At 41.2% G+C, this 20373-nt stretch overlaps 1 protein-coding gene across 1 annotated transcript in view; it reads right to left on the bottom strand.

The window, feature by feature from the left end:
• Positions 1–20373, bottom strand: part of calcr (calcitonin receptor) — an 89536-nt gene that overhangs the window by 12900 nt on the left and 56263 nt on the right. Inside the window, exons 7-11 of the mRNA XM_041885008.1 lie at positions 19836–19946; positions 18844–18956; positions 14926–15017; positions 8161–8287; positions 2105–2258 (exon numbers count right to left, since the gene is read on the bottom strand). Of these exons, the coding sequence (XP_041740942.1) occupies positions 2105–2258; positions 8161–8287; positions 14926–15017; positions 18844–18956; positions 19836–19946 (597 nt within the window). The remainder of the gene's footprint in view (positions 1–2104; positions 2259–8160; positions 8288–14925; positions 15018–18843; positions 18957–19835; positions 19947–20373) is intronic.

The following is a 20373-nucleotide window of genomic DNA, read 5'->3' as shown; positions in this document are numbered from 1 at the left end:
ATCCCTCTCTCTTATCCACCCTCCCTCCCGCCCTCTCTCCATCCATCCCTCCATCCCTCTCTCCATCCACCCCTCCCTCCCGCCCTCTCTCCATCCATCCCTCCATCCCTCTCTCTTATCCACCCCTCCCTCCCGCCCTCTCTCCATCCATCCCTCCATCCCTCTCTCTTATCCACCCTCCCTCCCGCCCTCTCTCCATCCATCCCTCCATCCCTCTCTCCATCCACCCCTCCCCTCCCGCCCTCTCTCCATCCATCCCTCCATCCCTCTCTCTTATCCACCCCTCCCTCCCGCCCTCTCTCCATCCATCCCTCCATCCCTTTGGGTGGCTGTGTGTATGATACTGTAGCTACTGCCCCAAGGTTATATCGTGGCATCTTTAATAATGGCTGACCATTCACAGTTATATTGTACCACTTATCGGATGGCCAGGGCTCATAATATAACACGTCACTCATAATAATAAAGCTGTCAATCTAATGCAGGGTGTGGCGGGGTCGACACACGGGGAGTGTTGCGGTTAACAGTGACCTCAGGGTTGTCTCTGATCCTGTGTCCCGACACAGATTGTGTCCCGTTCTGTTGTGTGACACACAAGTTGATCTATGTGTGGTTCAGCGATGGTGGGAGCTGTTTACAATGTTCTTTTATGTGACCCAAAAACAGATGGGCAAGGTGTACTGTCAAAGTTATTGGTTCAGTTCTAGCGAGGTCAACATAAAGGTGAATAGCCTACCTCTGATTTATCCGTTGAATAAAAACATTCTGGCTAAACGACTGCATCATTACATTTAATGTCTCTTGATGGTTAAAAATGACACCTGTCACTTTAAGTATGGGGTCATGTGAGTAGAAAGAGGAGAGGGAAATGGCCGTTGTTTGAGGAACAATGAATGACATTTAAAATAGTGTGTGCTGTAGGAACCACAGGAGGCTGCTGAGGGGAGGACGGCTTATCATAATAGCTGGAATGAAGTGAATGGAATGGTACTTTATCAAACACATGGAAACCAATTAACCAAATTAAGGTGCCACTGGCCCCCTGTGGTAGAAACCTGTTCCTTTGGGTTATCTGCCTGGAGAAAGGGAATTACTGGACTACTCTCACATATGGACTTCCTATCATCACGAAGGTGAGTTTATCCAGAGAGAAAGATGTGACGTGAGAGGCCTAAATGCACCCCAAAATCTGTCCGGGCGAAAATACAGCGAGAAGCAGAAAATACTTTGGTCAACAAATAATGACATTTCTAATTTACAATGTGAGGCTTATTTGATCAAATAGAAGTTTCGTAATGTTTAGGTTGTTACGAATGTACTGACATAAGTGGACACACATGGCATTCTGGCAACTTTGAGAAAAACGATTTTATATCGGAGTTGTCGCTGCTGTTCACATGCGTATGTGCCTTCTTATGAGCTAGAATGTTCCAGCCTGATCCCGCCTCCTCCCGCTTGCCTTCCGCCTTTGTGGACGTTTATTCCCATTGTTATGCTGCATTCATAACCAAGTGGGAAGGTGGTAATTACCAGTTGTGAAGCCGTACATACCAGTTGGATGCATTCACAGGCTTTGAACTCATTCAGAAACGCTGATTGGCTAATGGCCACAAGCTACTAAAAGTACAACTATCATGCATGTAAACACATTTTTGTGTTAAAAAAAACATATTAATTAGATTGCTTTTTATAAATAATGTTATTTTTGTTGCATTTAATTGCCGAAAATGTTGGTAAATACCACCTTCTCACTTGGTTATGAACACAGCATATGAGCGGTCCAGCATCTTGTCAGTATGTAGATAATCAGATTGTTTTTTCCTTTGTTGATTGACTCTCCTACACTTCTTATAATTTATCTTTTAGTGGAAAGAATTTAACAGTTTTTGGGACATCGGATTTGAAGGACATTTAGTAGTTTTTGATTTGCCTAAATTAGTTTTTGTTTTTGTGACCTTTCATCTTTCAATTGACTGCTAACCTTTTATTGCTGGCTATAACCAATACAGAAAGCCTTATTGCATACCATTTGGAGTTTTTTGTTGTTGTTGGTTTAAAGTAATCTGATCCTAGATCTGTGGTTAAGGCAGGTAGTGAGACTCACCCCAGCCCAGGAGGTAGTACCAGTGGAGGTGCTGTTCCTCGGCGAACACAGCCACCACAATGAGCGTGTGCAGGTAGATCCCCTCACACAGCATCCAGAAGTAGTTACAGCCCAGCATGTACATGTGGAAGAAGTGCAACACCTTACAGCCAACCTGCAGGGGATTAGGATCACAGGGAGTCACACAGAGACAATAACAACAACACAAAGCCCAACACTCAACCAGCCCTGACACAAAATCGTTAGCGGGGTATTATGATTTTCCCGAGAGGAGGATGTTTATCCATTTACCCCCTACTGCTCGAGCCACAGTGCATCCCTCGCTCCACATTACACTATGTTTATGTGAAAAATAAGAAAAATAGACTGTTAAGCAGCCTACATTCTGTTCAATAATATCCCCACACAGGGGCGGTGTGTTCATTAGGGCGATATGGGCGACGCACTGCCAAACGGGAAAAGGAAGGGATTTTTTTCCTAATCAATTATATCACGGCAACAGTAGTTATCAGTGTTCTAATCTAGACGTCTGATCTGCCACTAAATGTCCAATCAGGCTAAAGTCGTGCTTCAAATGGCCCCGCCCCTTTTGGGGCGATTTCAGTCAGGTTGAAAATCGCCCCAGAAGTATCTCATAGACTCTCATGTAAAATCTTTTTTTTTCAAATATCAGAGCTTTCAATACAATCTCTATGGGTTTCTGAGGGCTTGCACTTACGCGCTTTCGTCATACGTAACATAACCATGAACGTAACTAAGAAAAGAGCGGGTAGCAGCGTCAATCAATTCACGTACTACTATCAAGATGGCTAGCGTTCAGTGCAACTCGATTGTCTCTTTGAAAGAAGTTCACATCAAAGACCATTCAAAACGAGCTACTGGAGTGTATGCTAGCGGTCATGAGGGAACATATTGTGGAGGAGGTGAAGTCGGCGAACTTCGTAGCTATCCAAGCTGACGAGACCACGGACGTTTCTACACAGACACAGCTGGTGCTTGTGCTGAGGTACATAGATAGCAACCACAAAGTGCAGGAGCGCTTTTTTGAGTTCCTTCCCATCTCGGAATCAACCTCAGTCTCAATCGCCAGTGTGCTTTTGGAGAGACTGAACGGTCTTTTTGCCGATGACGAGAAAGTCAAACTGTGGTGCACTGGCACTGTACCAGGTTCTCATGAGCTACAACCTCCAGGAGACGTTCTCTGAGACTGTGACTCTGTTGAACATCCTCATAACTACTCCCATGACAACAGCTGAAGCTGAGAGATGTTTCTCAACTTTGACACGAGTTAAGACATTCCTGCGAAATTCAATGGGCCAGGAACGTCTGAATGCACTGGCCATGCTTTCCATGGAGAGGGAACTAGTCCTCAGCATGCCTGATTTCAATGAGAAAGTCATTGACCGCTTTGCTGCATTGAAAGAGAGAAGAGAACAGTTTCAGTACAAGTAATGTAGCCTCTCTCTCTCTTTGTCCCTCCCTGTCTGTCTCTTTAACACACACACGCCCAAATCAGTTCACAGTTGATGTTGTTTAAAATAGTTATTTTTCATTTAAAAAAAAGTAAAAAAAATAAAATAATCTGTTCATGTTCACTTTTACAAATCTATACAATTGGCCAGAATATGGTTGTTCATATTTACAAATCTATACAATTGGCCAGAATATGGTTGTTCATTTTTACAAAGCCATACAGATAGCTGTGTTTACCTTTTCTAGAAATTATTTTCAAATTCTGTTTTCAGGCAAAATGTCTATCACTGTTCATTTTCACAAATCTATACAAGAGGGCAGAATATGGAAGTCTATAAAAATTTCTTATTAACAATAACTTGCATCAATGTTTTCAGTAGCCTCTATCAAAAGCTCCTGCTTGCTTGTTGTGAATTATGCTCAGGTGCACATATTTCCAATTCAACCATGAGGCAAAAAATGTGGTAAAAGCTCTTGTTGATCCTGCAATCTGAACAAATACCAAGATGCTGTATTTTCAGCTGATATTTCATTTGTTTATGGAAATGCATATTGTTTATGCAGTGTTGAGGAATGTGAAAGAACACCCTTGATTATTTTTACTGTGATAACTTATTTTGCTTTTGTAAGCCAACACTTTTGAGATCAGTCAATAAATGCTTCTGGCATTGACTTATATGCTGCCCCTGTCTTCATGTTGTTGCTGGACATATCTTTTTTTAAATGTGTGTAGGTCACCTAAATCATCAGAAAAATTGCCCCCCCCTGAGAATTTTTTCAGGAGCCGCCACTGTCCCCACATTCTTGTCAGTCAACACCATACTATCATATGCCTCTTTCTGTCTTTTACTCACTACCTTTTTTTTTTATGGGGTTGAGTCCCAAATGGCACCCTACAGCTGTGGAGAAAATTAACAGACCACTGCAAATGTTTCTTAAATCAGCATCTCTACATGTATGACAGCCATTCCATTCCAGTGTCTGTTGAATTCCAACACAGGCACACCTCTCATTCTACTGAATTAGGTACTGATTAGGTGATCACATGAACCACATTTTATTTAACGAAAAGTATAAAAACCACTGCTGTGGTCATCACTATCCTCTTGCAATAGGACCAGCTGGATGGCAAAAACAGTGCTAATAGTACCTCAAAAGTAATATTAATCAAAAAATAACTATTGACCATGCCAAAAGAGTTGAAAAGGAATGTTTTGAGTGAGGAGTCAATTCAGGCTTTACTGGCAGAGGGATACAGTGAGCGTCAGGTTGCTTCCATCCTTAACATTTCAAAGACGGTTCATAAGAACAAGGTCAAGCAGCAGACATTGGGGACAACAAAGCTACAGACCGGCAGAGGGCGAAAACGACTCTCTACTGACCGGGATGACCGCCAATTCATTCGAATGTCACTCAACAACCGTAGGATGACATCAAGTGACCTACAAAAAGAATGGCAAACGGCAGCTGGAGTGAAGTGCACGGCGATGACGGTTCGAAACAGGCTCCTAGGGGCAGGGCTGAAGTCGTGCAAAGCTAGAAAAAAGCCCTTCATCAATGAGAAGCAAAGAAGAGCCAGGCTGAGGTTTGCAAAAGACCATAAGGATTGGACCGTAGAGGACTGGAGTAAGGTCATATTCTCTGATGAGTCCAATTTTCAGCTTTGCCCAACACCTGGTCGTCTAATGGTTAGACGGAGACCTGGAGAGGCCTACAAGCCACAGTGTCTCGCATCCACTGTGAAATTTGGTGGAGGATCGGTGATGATCTGAGGGTGATTCAGCAAGGCTGGAATTGGGCAGATTTGTCTTTGTGAAGGACACATGAATCAAGCCACGTACAAGGTTGTCCTGGAAGAAAACTTGCTTCCTTTTGCTCTGACATTGTTCCCCAACTCTGAGGATTGGTTTTTCCAGCAGGACAATGTGCCATGCCACACAGCCAGGTCAATCAAGGTGTGGATGGAGGACCACCAGATCAAGACCCTGTCATGGCCAGCCCAATCTCCAGACCTGAACCCCATTGAAAACTTCTGGAATGTGATCAAGAGGAAGATGGATGGTCACAAGCCATCAAACAAAGCCGAGCTGCTTGAATTGTTGCACCAGGAGTGGCATAAAGTCACCCAACATCAATGTGAAAGACTTGTGGAGAGCATGCCAAGACGCATGAAAGCTGTGATTGAAAATCAGGGTTATTCCACCAAATATTGATATCTGAACTCTTCCTAAGTTAAAACATTACTATTGTGTTGTTTAAAAATGATCATGAACTTATTTTTTTTGCATTATTCGAGGTCTGACAACACTGCATCTTTTTTGTTATTTTGACCAGTTGTCATTTTTTGCAAATAAATGCTCTAAATGACAATATTTTTATTTGGAATTTGGGAGAAATGTTGTCAGTATATTATAGAATAAAACAAAAATGTTATTTTTACCCGAACGCATATCTATAAATAGTAAAACCAGAGAAACTGATAATTTTGCAGTGGTCTCTTAATATTTTCCGCAGCTGTATTTCCTACTAATTACAAGTGTTCTTCAAAGGGTTCTCCTATGGGGACAGCCGAAGGACCCATTTAGGTTCTAGATAGCACCTTTTTTACAGTGTATGGGACTTGGTCAAAAGTGGTGCACTATATAGGGAATAGAGTTCCATTTGCGACAGGCCCATGCATATTCACTGAGGCTCATCCTCTAGTTTTTCCATGTTGAGATTCCTGGTTCTCAGCCCTCTGTCTCCAAGTGTGCTGATCTAATTAGAAGATACTGGCATTGGTATTAGCTAGTCTTCTGTCCCTGAGGTCCGTATACACAGCATACGCAGCCTTCAAAACCTGTCAGTCACCCACAAACTCTTAGCCATATGTCACCTCCTCCTCTACCCTCCTCCTTCCTCCTCCTCCTCCTATTTCTCCTCCTTCCATCTCCCTTTTTCTCCTCCCTCACTCACTCCCTGCCCTTCACGACTCCTGGCACTGACATGGAGTCCAGATGTGCCATTACATGTATGCTGAAAGACAGTCGACTCATCACTAAGGTCTGTTGGTATGATCAGAACACTTCATTTCTCACCACTTCATAACCACATTAAACCTCAACTTGAAGCCCCAACTGAGGCGTCCAGTCTAATGTAATGGGACAGTCTGGATGGTTCTCAATGTTTTATGGAACAGAGTTTAAGGCACTAATGTCTGATGATTCCAAAGTGTGTCTCATGTCTTTGGCCTACTTGACCTGAGCACTAGGGATCCACTCCTCTTTCACTACTGGCCGACTACTAGTCTCTGCTGTGATCCGCCAGAGAGAAAGAGACCTTGTTCTTTTTGTTCAGAGAGAGCTGAGTATATTCTCCCAACAGAGCATCACATCCCTAAATCAAACATGCAGTCAGAACACAGACCGACCCAGTCTAAATTTGGCGCTCCAGAATTTCAACATGTTCCACTAAAGATGTGTAGTATGTGTATTCCCCTGGAAATCAAGACCATGTTGTCTGAGGTGTGAAAGACAAACTGCAATTTGGTTCTGTCGCTTTTCAAAACAAGCAGATTATAATAAATTTTAAACAGATTGGGAAAGATGGTTCTGAGCCAATGCTGCTAGAACATAGCTATTCATATTCATTTTGAAAGCTGTCATTCCTTCCTCCCTGTTGGTTGGATCACCAGGGTCAGCTGGTATATCTGAATAAACCTTCTACTGTGAATATGCCAGTTGGATTAGGCTTGAAGTGTGTTTCTCCAGTGAGAACGTGATGGTACGGGGAGAAGAGCAGAAGAGAGGCTGGAAATCAAACCCAGACGGTAGTTATTTTCTGTGTCTGGCTAAACTGAAGGACATCTCTAAAGTGATTTTTCGACATTAAGATAATCTCTACAATTCTCTGACTTGTTTTTTTTATTTGATTTTTTCTTTGTATTTTTTCGGAACAGAAGCCTGCGACTCTGTAACTCTGTCTTGCTGAGTCACAATACTGTATAATAAGAAGCTGATTTATTCAAATAATTTCCTTGAAAGGTGGACAATGAAAATGTCCCTTAAAAGACAATACTGAAAGTACCAGAAAGGGATGATTATTCCATATACAGTAATGTTACATTCATTCCATGGAGGCAGATTTACTATCTTCACCTTAACAGACCTCAGGATACAAAGAATTCACATCTGACTGAATCTCAACGAGTTGCAGCTGTTCAAAAGTCTGACAGATGATAGAACTCTGAGAGCTAAGAGAAGGATAGTTCTGGGCAGTCTGTTAATGGCATAACACATTAAAAGATATGCTAAAAAAGAACAAATTATATTTGAACAAACGCTTTTAGAAAAAACAGCTGCATTGCAGTTGATTGATATAGAGTAAACTAATTTGAATGAAATAAAATAGTGCTTGAGGGCTGTGTTACATCATTCTAAGAATTCAAACAATTATTTTTGATCATGCAGTGCAACACTGAGAGATGTACATTATATTTCCTCTTCCCATTTATCTACTTTACCTTAAAGGTGAAATGTATTTCTGTGATGTATTTGACTGTGATATGGGGTGAGTAAAGTAAACTAGAGTAAAGTGAAACTTACTGGATTTCTTCCCACCACATCTGGGTTGTTGACCACTGCTATGAGGTAGATGAGGGTTAGGGCGGAGTTGAGGACATAGGAAACAAAGAGGTTCTTATGAAGGGTGATCCTTTGACAGCTCAGGTTCCTGAGAGAAGACAAACAAATAGCATAATAATAACATTAACATATGATGCGGTTACCCCAGCAGACATTCACAGAGAGAGCTACATATGATGTGGGTCTGGCTGCGGTTACCCCAGCAGACATTCACAGAGAGTTACATATGATGTGGGTCTGGCTGCGGTTACCCCAGCAGGCATTCACAGAGAGAGCTACATATGATGTGGGTCTGGCTGCGGTTACCCCAGCAGACATTCACAGAGAGCTACATATGATGTGGGTCTGGCTGCGGTTACCCCAGCAGACATTCACAGAGAGAGCTACATATGATGTGGGTCTGGCTGCAGTTACCACAGCAGAAATTCAGAGAGAGAGCTACATATGATGTGGGTCTGGCTGCGGTTATCCCAGCAGACATTCACAGAGAGAGCTACATATGATGTGGGTCTGGCTGCGGTTACCCCAGCAGACATTCACAGAGAGAGCTACATATGATGTGGGTCTGGCTGCAGTTACCATAGCAGCAATTCAGAGAGAGAGCTACATATGATGTGGGTCTGGCTGCAGTTACCACAGCAGAAATTCGAGAGAGAGAGCTACATATGATGTGGGTCTGGCTGCGGTTACCCCAGCAGACTTTCACAGAGAGAGCAACATATGATGTGGGTCTGGCTGCGGTTACCCCAGCAGACATTCACAGAGAGAGCTACAGCAAACAATTTACTAAATGATAGAAGCCAAAGATGAAGCTGGTTATCCAATTTTCTAGTGTGAAAATATGCAAGGAATGCTGTCGAGAACATAGGCTACAGAATTGTTGTGCTACAGAGAGAGTGTAAATTGTAAGTCTGAAACAAGAGAACAAGCTTCAATATAAATAATTAGTATGCGAAATATGAAAAATAACTTCACAGTTAATAGACAGATGAGAATATAATCTGCAAACTGGAGGAATATTATTCTTGTCATGAGCAATAATAAAAATTGTTTCATGGGAATGTATGCAAATCGAATTTCGAATGAGACCACATTTTAAATATCTGTCAAATAATGAATATTCATGATGAAAAATCCATTCTGCATGTTGCAATAAAAACTCATCTGCAACTTTAACATATTTCATCCTACTGATTTTTTTTCTCAAGCTTTGATGAAGTAAACAGGACGATAAATAATATGAACCATTGGAACGTCTAACTCTGGCCCATAATGACTTTGTCAGATGTTGCAGTCATCTGAACGAAGGATCCTCTTGTAAAATATAAATAAAGATTGTCATTCCATTCAGAGCATGCTGTAAACTGGTATAACAATATACAATAATTCTCTCAAGCAACACCAAAGGAACTGAAATCATTTGCTTCGGTTCAGCCGTGTTAAATAATGGCACGCACGACGCTCGACAAGTGGAATCAGTTGTCAAAAAATATTACTGACAACTGTATTTGAGGTCCCTGTGGAGATTCCTGATTCACACGGAATCTGATATCAGTCACATAATAAGTCATTTGACGAATCAGAGGGGGTAAAATCAGCAGTAATCAAAAGCTTCATCATCCATATACAGTGGGGAGAACAAGTATTTGATACACTGCCGATTTTGCAGGTTTTCCTACTTACAACGCATGTAGAGGTCTGTCATTTTTATCATAGGTACACTTCAACTGTGAGAGACGGAATCTAAAACAAAAATCCAGAAAATCACAATGTATGATTTTTAAGTAATTCATTTGCATTTTATTGCATGACATAAGTATTTGATACATCAGAAAAGCAGAACTTAATATTTGGTACAGAAACCTTTGTTTGCAATTACAGAGATCATACGTTTCCTGTAGGTCTTGACCAGGTTTGCACACACTGCAGCAGGGATTTTGGCCCACTCCTCCATACAGACCTTCTCCAGATCCTTCAGGTTTCGGGGCTGTCGCTGGGCAATATGGACTTTCAGCTCCCTCCAAAGATTTTCTATTGGGTTCAGGTCTGGAGACTGGCTAGGCCACTCCAGGACCTTGAGATGCTTCTTACGGAACCACTCCTTAGTTGCCCTGGCTGTGTATTTCGGGTCGTTGTCATGCTGGAAGACCCAGCCACGACCCATCTTCTTACTGAGGGAAGGACGTTGTTGGCCAAGATCTTGCGATACATGGCCCCATCCATCCTCCCCTCAATACGGTGCAGTCATCCTGTCCCCTTTGCAGAAAAGCATCCCCAAAGAATGATGTTTCCACCTCCATGCTTCACGGTTGGGATGGTGTTCTTGGGGTTGTACTCATCCTTCTTCTTCCTCCAAACACGGCGGGTGGAGTTTAGACCAAAAAGCTCTATTTTTTTCTCATCAGACCACATAACCTTCTTCCATTCCTCCTCTGGATCATCCAGATGGTCATTGGCAAACTTCAGATGGGCCTGGACATGCGCTGGCTTGAGCAGGGGGACCTTGCGTGCGCTGCAGGATTTTAATCCATGACGGTGTAGTGTGTTACTAATGGTTTTCTTTGAGACTGTGGTTCAGCTCTCTTCAGGTCATTGACCAGGTCCTGCCGTGTAGTTCTGGGCTGATCCCTCACCTTTCTCATGATCATTGATGCCCCACGAGGTGAGATCTTGCATGGAGCCCCAGACCGAGGGTGATTGACCGTCATCTTGAACTTCTTCAATTTTCTAATAATTGCGCCAACAGTTGTTGCCTTCTCACCAAGCTGCTTGCCTATTGTCCTGTAGCCCATCCCAGCCTTGTGCAGGTCTACAATTGTATCCCTGATGTCCTTACACAGCTCTCTGGTCTTGGCCATTGTGGAGAGGTTGGAGTCTGTTTGATTGAGTGTGTGGACAGGTGTCTTTTATACAGATAACGAGTTCAAACAGGTGCAGTTAATACAGGTAATGAGTGGAGAACAGGAGGGCTTCTTAAAGAAAATCTAACAGGTCTGTGAGAGCCGGAATTCTTACTGGTTGGTAGGTGATCAAATACTTATGTCATGCAATAAAATGCAAATTAATTATTTAAAAATCATACAATGTGATTTTCTGGATTTTTGTTTTAGATTCAGTCTCTCACAGTTGAAGTGTACCTTTGATAAACATTACAGACCTCTACATGCTTTGTAAGTAGGAAAACCTGCAAAATCGGCAGTGTATCAAATACTTGTTCTCCCCACTGTAGATGGCAGTGGAAACAAATGATACTATTTTTCTATAAAAGGTTAGTAAAGTAATGCCAAGCAGGAGCAATTAAAGATAGGTTGAAACAGTGTTTACTGGAGTGAAAACACCTTGTGCCAAACCTGTGTACAGCAACAAGGTCCTGTTATCTGTCTCCAGTCATTAGGAAGCTAATGTAGCAGTCTTGCTGTAAATGTGTTGTTTATAGAAGAAGAAGAAGAAGAAGAAGAAGAAGAAGAAGAAGAAGAAGAAGAAGAAGAAGAAGAAGAAGAAGAAGAAGAAGAAGAAGAAAAGGAAGAAGAAGAAGAAGAAGAAGAAGAAGAAGAAGAAGAAGAAGAAGAAGAAGAAGAAGAAGAAGAAGAAGAAGAAGAAAATTACGTGTTCTGGGTCAGTGGTATGTGATGTCTTTGAGAATGAGGCTACCTTTAAATGGCCCAACACAAGTAAAAGGACGAAGGAAGTGTATTAGCAGAATATCTTCAAACTAGGATAAGCAGAAAATAGAACAGACAGAAGAACGTTCTTTATCTGAAGATGCTGTAAGGATGTTCTCAGACTACACCTAAACAAGCTAAAGGAGTGTCAGGGTAACTTCTGACATGCAAGGTACAGTAAAAGCAGGAACTACCAAAATGCTAACCGCATGTACATTGACCCTTTAATCAGACAGGCTCTGTCAAAACAGACAGCCATTTAATGACAACAAGCATCATGTATGCATTAGGACAGGATCAGACCGCACAGTGATACAATATTTTTAAAGCTAACCCAACTCTACTTTTCCACGGCAAGCCAGAGTATTTTTATCAGCGAGTCCTGGCAGTGCTGAAGGGGAGGCCATAAATAAAAAGATAGTGCAGCTGTACTGCGTCAAATGCCACTGTAAACTGCACATCTGGGAAGTATAATACAACATTAAGACTTTCAGGTTTAAAGGGATCAGCCTATAAATATAGTGCCATGATCATAAAAACGATGTTCCCCTAAAAGCTTGCCATCTTTAAAACTTCATTGAGGTCATAATTAGCTGATCGCTTTGGTCGTCCATTGACGCTTTACAATGCCAAGAAAGGATGTATTGTATCTGATTCTTGTCAAGACACAGACACAGTGTAGTTTGAGCGTTTACTTTTGTTTTGGATAGCAGCTATTCAGCATCTAAGATGTGCACCTGCACTATGTCTTAGCTAGATTTATGAGCAGGTATAAACTTTGTGGAACATTGCAGTCTGTTACAAGACCTATGTTGACCCACAGCTGCATTTGCTGGTTAACACCCTACTTGCTATATCCATTGAGATTTGAAACATGCCAAATGTCCACATTTTCTGAATTTCCACACTGGCAACTGAGCCAAATGAGAACTATCCCAAGTCGGTGTTAACCAATATGATGCAGAAATGTTGTTTTTGCTCCTGCAGTTATATCCCCCATAACGTTTCTTCAAGGATAATGGCCTAATGGTTATACACTCTTAGAAAAAAAGGTTCCAAAAGGGTTCTTCGGCTGTCCCCACAGGAGAAACCTTTTTGGTTCCAGGTAGAACTCTTTTTGATCCAGGTAGAACCCTTTTGGGTTCCATATAGAACGAACCCTCTGTAGAAAGGGTTCTACCTGCAACCAAAAATGATTATTCAAGGGTTCTCCTATGGGGACAACCGGAGAACCCTTTAAGCTTCTAGATAGCACTTTTTTTTGAGTGTATGGACATATTCATAGCTTATCAAACATTTCTTCACAGTCTGTTTTGAATAATTTGATGGCCATATTGTGTCGTTTTTTCTGTTGCTTATTTTTTTGGGAGATGGAGAATGTGAAGTTTTCAACATACTCTTAACTTCTCTAATTTTTCCTTGCAATCTGTTTTTGAAGAAAATTCATTTTCGATAAGACTAATCATTATTTTACAAGATCTTGGTAGTCAGTTGCTTGCACTTGCATGTACGGATTGCTCTGAGGTGATTAGCTTTGATGTAATCACCTTTTCTGACCCCTATTCCATTGAAATTCCCCAGCAGTTTTCCTTAATATGCAATTCCTCCTTAAGTGTGTACTCTCAACCTATATTTAGAATGAGAACCCGTAAGGGAGTACCATTAAGGTTGCCCTGCACTTAAATAAGAGCACAGCCAACTCATTCCTGCCCCGTGTAGCTCAGTTGGTAGAGCATGGCGCTTGCAATGCCAGGGTTGTGGGTTCGATTCCCACGGGGGGCCAGTATAAAAAAACAAAAAACAAAAACAAAAAAAAGGTATGCACTCACTCGCTCTGGATAAGAGCATCTGCTAAATGACTAAAACATTCCTTAAACTGTCCTGAATTCATGGTTCTTTGGTCGTGAACTTTAAAGTAGTTACACTGAAATAAGCCAGCATGAAACTGAAAGGCCATATGTATCAGAATGAGTAAAACATTCAGTGACCCTGTTACTGCTCCTCCTAAATATGAGAGATTCAGTTTCATTACACTCTTAGAAAAAAGGGTTCTTCAGCTGTCCCATAGCCGAAACCTTTTAGGTTCCACGTCGAACCCTTTTGGGTTCCATGTAGAATCCTCTGTGGAAAGGGTCCTACATGGAACCTAAAATAGTTCTACCCGGAACCAGGGTTCTACCTGGAACCAAAAAGGGTTATCCTATGGGGACAGCCGAAGAACCATTTTAGGTTCTAGATAGCACCCTTTTTTCTAAGAGGGTAGGCTGGATGTCAAGGACCATAATCCAATGCAGATAACAAACCAAGCTTATTTTCTGATGTTCAGCTTCTAAAGATGTTAAAACTTGAAATAGTGTGTGATAATCATAATGTCAAACAATATATTAAGAAATTCTGGAGAGGAAAAGAAAACAATATTATCCAATCAATACGTCTTCCCTTCAAATGCTACCCAACACAATCACAGAAAATGACAAACTGGAAACCAGAGTGTTGTATAAAGGTAACAATCACAATCCGTTGAGAAGATTTCCATAATTGTGTGGGAAACACATTTAGCCTCAATGTGAAGATTACATTTTCACACGTCCGCACTGCCAGTGTTATATCAGAGGAAACACACGGCCATCTTTACAATTCAGTTATCTCAGAGGAAACACACGGCCATCTTTACAATTAAGTTATCTCAGAGGAAACACACGGCCATCTTTTCAGTTGAATAATGACAAGATGAGTGATAAAGCACTCTCAGATCCTTAGGAGAAATATATTATACCATCTGAACTGTATCAATCACAGTCATCATTATTATCATAGTTTTCATCATTTTTATCACCACTATCATCATCAACATCCTCATTTTCATCACGATTAGGTGCGTCTTCATCTTCATCTTTATCATAATCACCATCATCATCATCGTCATCATTATTACCATCATCAGAAGTATTTATTAATCAAGTGAAAAAAAAAAAAAGCTTTGAGAATCCCAAGACAGAATACTCTCCCTAATCAAACCAGTAGTTTGTCTCATAAAGAAATCAACAGCAGCATCTATAATTACCTGAAGTAGAAGAATATGGCCAGAGAGATCAGGAGGGAGGCTATGGAGAAGGCATGGCCCACAATCGCCATGTAGTACAGGATAAAGGCCATCTGGAAAACACAGATACATGGACATTCAAACAAATAGGACCATACAGTGGTGCATCAAGGACATTCATGAACCATTATAAACTGGGTGGTTCGAGCACTGAATGCTGATTAGCTGACAGCCGTGGTATATCAGACCGTATACCACAGGTATGACAAAACATGTATTTTTACTGCTCTAATTACGTTGGTAACCAGTTTATAATAGCAATAAGGCACCTCTGAGGTTTGTGGTATATGGCCAATATACCACGGCTAAGGGCTGTAGCCAGGCACTCCGCGTTGCGTTGTGCATAAGAACAGCCCTTAGTCGTGGTATATTGGCCATATACCATACCTCCTCGTGCCTTATTGCTTAATTATCCCTGACTTCCATTTGCTTCCTTGATGTAAACAAAATATGAAAGGGGTGAGACTAGGACCTTAAAGGGATACTTCGGGATTTTGGCAATTATGATTATGATTATCTACTTCCCCAGAGTCAGATTAACTTGTGGATACCATTTTTATGACTCTATGTCCAGTAGGAAGGAAGTGTTTGCGAGCCAATATTAACTAGTGTTACCGCAATGTCAAAGGCTACAGGAATAGCTAAAATATAAATGGTATCCACGAGTTCATCTGACTCTGGGGATGCAGATAAAGGGCTTCACTGCCAAAATCCCAATGCATCCCTTTAAGGTTTAGGACCTGGATATTTCAAATCAGGTCCTTAAGATCTGCAGCACAGCTGGTTTTCATCCATACTCTAATCATGGTATGACTAAGCCACGCTTGAACCATTTATCATGTAGAACTGTGGTCACCAACTGGTTGTTCGCGATCGACTGGTCAATCTCCAAGGCATTCCTAGTCAATCACCAAACATTTCTGTAAAAAAACAACAACGATAAAGCCTTGCGTTCCTATTTTTTGTATTAGTTTTGAGCTGTTGGTGGCAGGTGCACTTGATTCAGCAGCCCTAGCGCCGGGAAGGCAAAGTGTTCCCATTTTTAACCATTTTATATGTCTGAAGGTAGAACTCTGCCTACCCGGCAGGCCCAGAGAGCAAATCAAGTGCACGTATAGGTCTACTGCTGGCCAATCAGATAGCTCAGATCACTGTGTCTGCACAGTTTCCTCGAGCCATAGACTGTAAAAAGAAACCTCGAACGCACAGCAAAGTTGATACTGTGATATTGACTAGAGACAGCAAAGAGCTGCTGTTTTTATGAGTAAGTTCATGTTTAAGTTGTTATTCAGCACTGTCAAAACTTTGTTCAACACTTTTATAAGCCATATAATTCACGTTCTCCCTACTTCCACTCACACTACAACCAGCACTGCAGCTGCAATGAATGAGTATAGCCAGTGGTGTAGTGGAGGGTATACGCAGGTATATGTCACATACCCACTTATTTTTCAGTGGGCATTGCGTATACTCACTTCTTAATCCCCACTGATATGTATCAAAGTAGTGTAGTGGAAGTATACGCCGATTCAATTAATAAGGCTGATGGAACAGATCAGAATGTTTAGCCTAGAATGTTGATAAACTATTATTTCTTCACATTTTAGACGCAGCAATGTAGGCCTATGTGTGAACCTTTCAAAATGCAATTGCGGGAAAACACTGTTCTAAAATGCACATGAGAGCGGGTTCATGGACAGAGATGGAAATATCCATTAGACATTTAGAAAGAGGAGGAATTTAAAGATGCAACAACTATCATGTATTGCTAATATGACTAGGATAATGACTTTGGCTGCTAGACAATTAAAGAAAGTTGAAAGAAAACCAATAGCACAGGAGAACGTATATTATGAGTAAGTCTTTATAAAACATAATTGCCTCCACGTTTCTATGGTGGGATTTTGGCTATAGGCTACTTTGAAGCAAGGTAAGACATGCCTCATAATATGAAATAAAAATCTGTCAAACAATTAAGGAACAGGACAAATATAGCAATGCTAATGATAGGCCTAACCGTCTTCTGGTAGATGGAAAGGCTTTCCCAGCTACAAAGTAGCCTATCCCTAACTGTCAGAATGATATCATGATTATATGCATCAATCCAGTTGCCATTTCTTTTGCAAACTCCATCTCATGTGACAGAAACAGCTAACCAAACAACAGTGATAGGTGCCTGCACACTTGAATTAAAGGGTAACTACCCTAAAGAATCAACATTTCTTAGATTGTTCCCAGACCTCAAACTTGGTCTTCTGATGTGGTTCAAGCATTGTTATGGACTTAGAACATCATATTTTGTTGTTTAAGAAAGTGTGACTTTGAGAGCTAAAACCTGAAAAAATTGGGGAAAATCTGAAACCTGTGAATTTCTGATTTCTGTTTCAATAGTGGGCCTACGATTAGCCTACTTGCACAGTACAGCACAGCTTGGGTTGGCCTGACTGTGAAAGACCAACATGGGATTTATAATTTTAAGTCCTTCAGAGTGTATGTCACTGTTTCTCATAGCATTTTTCACACAGGGTGCCTTTCTTTCGCTGGGATGGCCATTTAATTATTTTTGGGCAAAATTAGAGTATACCCACTTCTCCAGGCATCACTGCACCATGGAGTATAGCAAAGTGTTCCGATAAGCTTGCGTTGTTATTATTAGCGGCTTGTGTCTTTTTTTATATCTAGGAATATTTCACTTTCTCTGGTCATAGGAGTAACAACAGGAAATGGTGTATGAGGCAGAAATAATGCAGTGTGACTTGAGTTTCGCCATCAGCTGGAAGACTGTGTCCCCTTTTCTCAGCGGAGGGAGGGAGAAGGGAGAGACGATGAGTCAGGTGAGAGGCAGCCTCACTGCTGCTCCCTCCCTCCCCTCAGGCTGATCATCAGATGCAGGCCATCAGCCCAGTAGAAAAAAGAAATATGATTATGCTCACTCAGCTGTGCCTCACAAGTAATAAAACAAATTATCTATTACCAGTGTGATCATATACCTACATTTGTAAAATATAATTTCAAAATTGTCTGAGAAGATCATGGGCAATTCAAGCATAGCCAATATGCAGTGATAATGTATTGGGCCTATAGCCTACTGCACAAACCTCATTGCTCCAGAACTGTTTTTAATTGGTTAGTGTTGCATAGGCTTGTTTTTCAAGTCATGTTTTTTTTTTTTTAACTGAGCGGTAGATCTCGGCTTGTATTTTGACTCAGAAAGAGATCCTGACTCAGAAAAGGCTGGTGAACACTGATGTAGACAAATAGTCATAGCGTTCTTTGTGTCCTCATGATGTCCCACTTCTGTATAGCACTTTGTGACATCTGCTGATGTAAAAAGGGCTTTATAAATCAATTAGAAATGTGTGTCCCCTGTAGCTCAGTTGGTAGAGCATGGCGCTTGCAACGCCAGGTTTGTGGGTTAGTTTCCCATGGGGGGCCAGTATGAAAATGTATGCACTCACTAACTGTAAGTCGCTCTGGATAAGAGTGTCTGCTAAATGACTAAAATGTCAATGATTGATTTAAGAAACCGGCCCTGCCTGTTTCCCATTGCTAGGGTCAGGAGTTTTACTACTACTCACTGGTCAGAAATATAAATCTTTGCCAGCTTAATTTGACCAATTGTTCCCTCTATGACCTCCTCCATATATCATGATTGTAAAATGTAATCAAGTGTAAGCTTTGGTACATTTACTGTACCATATTTACCATATCTAGCTTAATTTGACCAATTGTTCCCTCTATGACCTCCTCTGCATTGAATATACCTGTATTATCCCCTTGACATAATGTCCCCTTATTGTGATTGTAAAATGGATCAAGAGTATGCTCAAAATAGCATGAATAAATGGGATTGATGGATCACCCCGTTACAACCCTTACCTTCAGCTTGCCTGTAGTGTGGAAGTTACACAGGGTGTAGTTGGACCACGTCCTATTGGTGTCTGGGTGGCGGAACCACTGTCCTGATTCGCTACAGATCTTTGTAGCTTTTTCTGATGAAACAATCAAGTAGGACTAATGACACGCTATGAAACATGTTTAACACTTAGACACTTAAAGGAGTAGTTCACTATTTTACAACTTGATGTTAGATGGTTCCTCCCCCTGAAAGTAGTCTATGGTAGTCTAACACTTAAAGGTCGACTTTGGACAAAAAATGCAAAAATAACAGCTTTAAACTGTATAACTGATCAATGCACCATCATACCAGGTCATTTAATGCAAAAATATTAAATAAAAAATTATGAATGAGATATTTGGCTACAGAAGTGCCATTTCTTATCGATCTCTACAGCTTCTGTCCAAAAACAAATCCTGTGAAATGACGTTAACACATACAGGGGAGTTACTGGCTAGCTACAAGTGGCTAGCTTAGCTAACAAACTAGTTACGTCGGTCGCGGCGCCCATGACCAGGATGACACATCGATGAACCACCAAATTAACACCCCATTTTTGTTTGAAAATTGAGAAAGAGGCGAAGTTGGACCGTTTTGTGTGCCCAAAGTTGACCTTTAAACATAAACACTTAAACTGTGCAACATGTCCATAAGCTTTGCAACCACTAGACACCATGAATATTGAATTATAGGTCCAATTGCAGCTGTTTTTATGTCAAATCAAATCATTTCTGGGTAACAATTAAGTACCTTACTGTTATTGTTTTAAATTAAAATGATCCAAAATGTATTAACAAGTCAGCATTGGAGCATCTGACCAACCAGAACTTTGACTTTATTTATTCTTGCTTGTAGTTTACAGAAAGTAAAGAAATGCAGAATTGACATAGTAAAAAATAGCATTGAAAACAAACACACACACATAGGGACAAACAGGACACAAACACAAACACCTCCTATAGCCAGGCCTTACCTGTGGAGTCAAAGTCAGGGAAATAGTTGGGACAGTTCTGCCAGGTGACTGTCCCAGCAGGTGTATCATCCCAGCACAGCCAGCCATCCCAGGTCCGGTTACAGTACAGCCCTGCACCGCCAGCAACACACAACCAGACACAGCACACTAATGAAGACTCACTGTGAATACACTACGTAATTTAGCTTAGTGAAACCAGCTGTAGGCTACATGAACCATTTGGCCACACTCGTCTGTCATCTGTCTACTGGAATAGCATGTTTATCGGAATTCTGCACAGTGACATTGTGACCGTACCTGTCTTTGTGGGTTCTTCTGATTGTGTGCTGTAACCTTGAAGTGACTGTGAAAAGTATTCTATTCTAATTATATTCTGGAATAATCACACACTCTGAGTCGGTATTATGATACACCTTTTAAACCAATACGTTTTTCTGCCAACTTTAGCATCCCGTCAACTTTTTGCCAACTTTTCTTTATATATGAAAGGTATTGCTGGATACAAAGCCTCTACTTTTATTTCCGGCAACCGACCTAG

The sequence above is a fragment of the Coregonus clupeaformis genome, chromosome 8 (genome assembly GCF_020615455.1).
Source record: "Coregonus clupeaformis isolate EN_2021a chromosome 8, ASM2061545v1, whole genome shotgun sequence".
NCBI classification, from domain to species: Eukaryota; Metazoa; Chordata; class Actinopteri; order Salmoniformes; family Salmonidae; genus Coregonus; species Coregonus clupeaformis.
The sequence above is the reverse complement of the archived record's forward strand: the minus strand, read 5'-3'. Positions and strand labels throughout refer to the sequence as shown.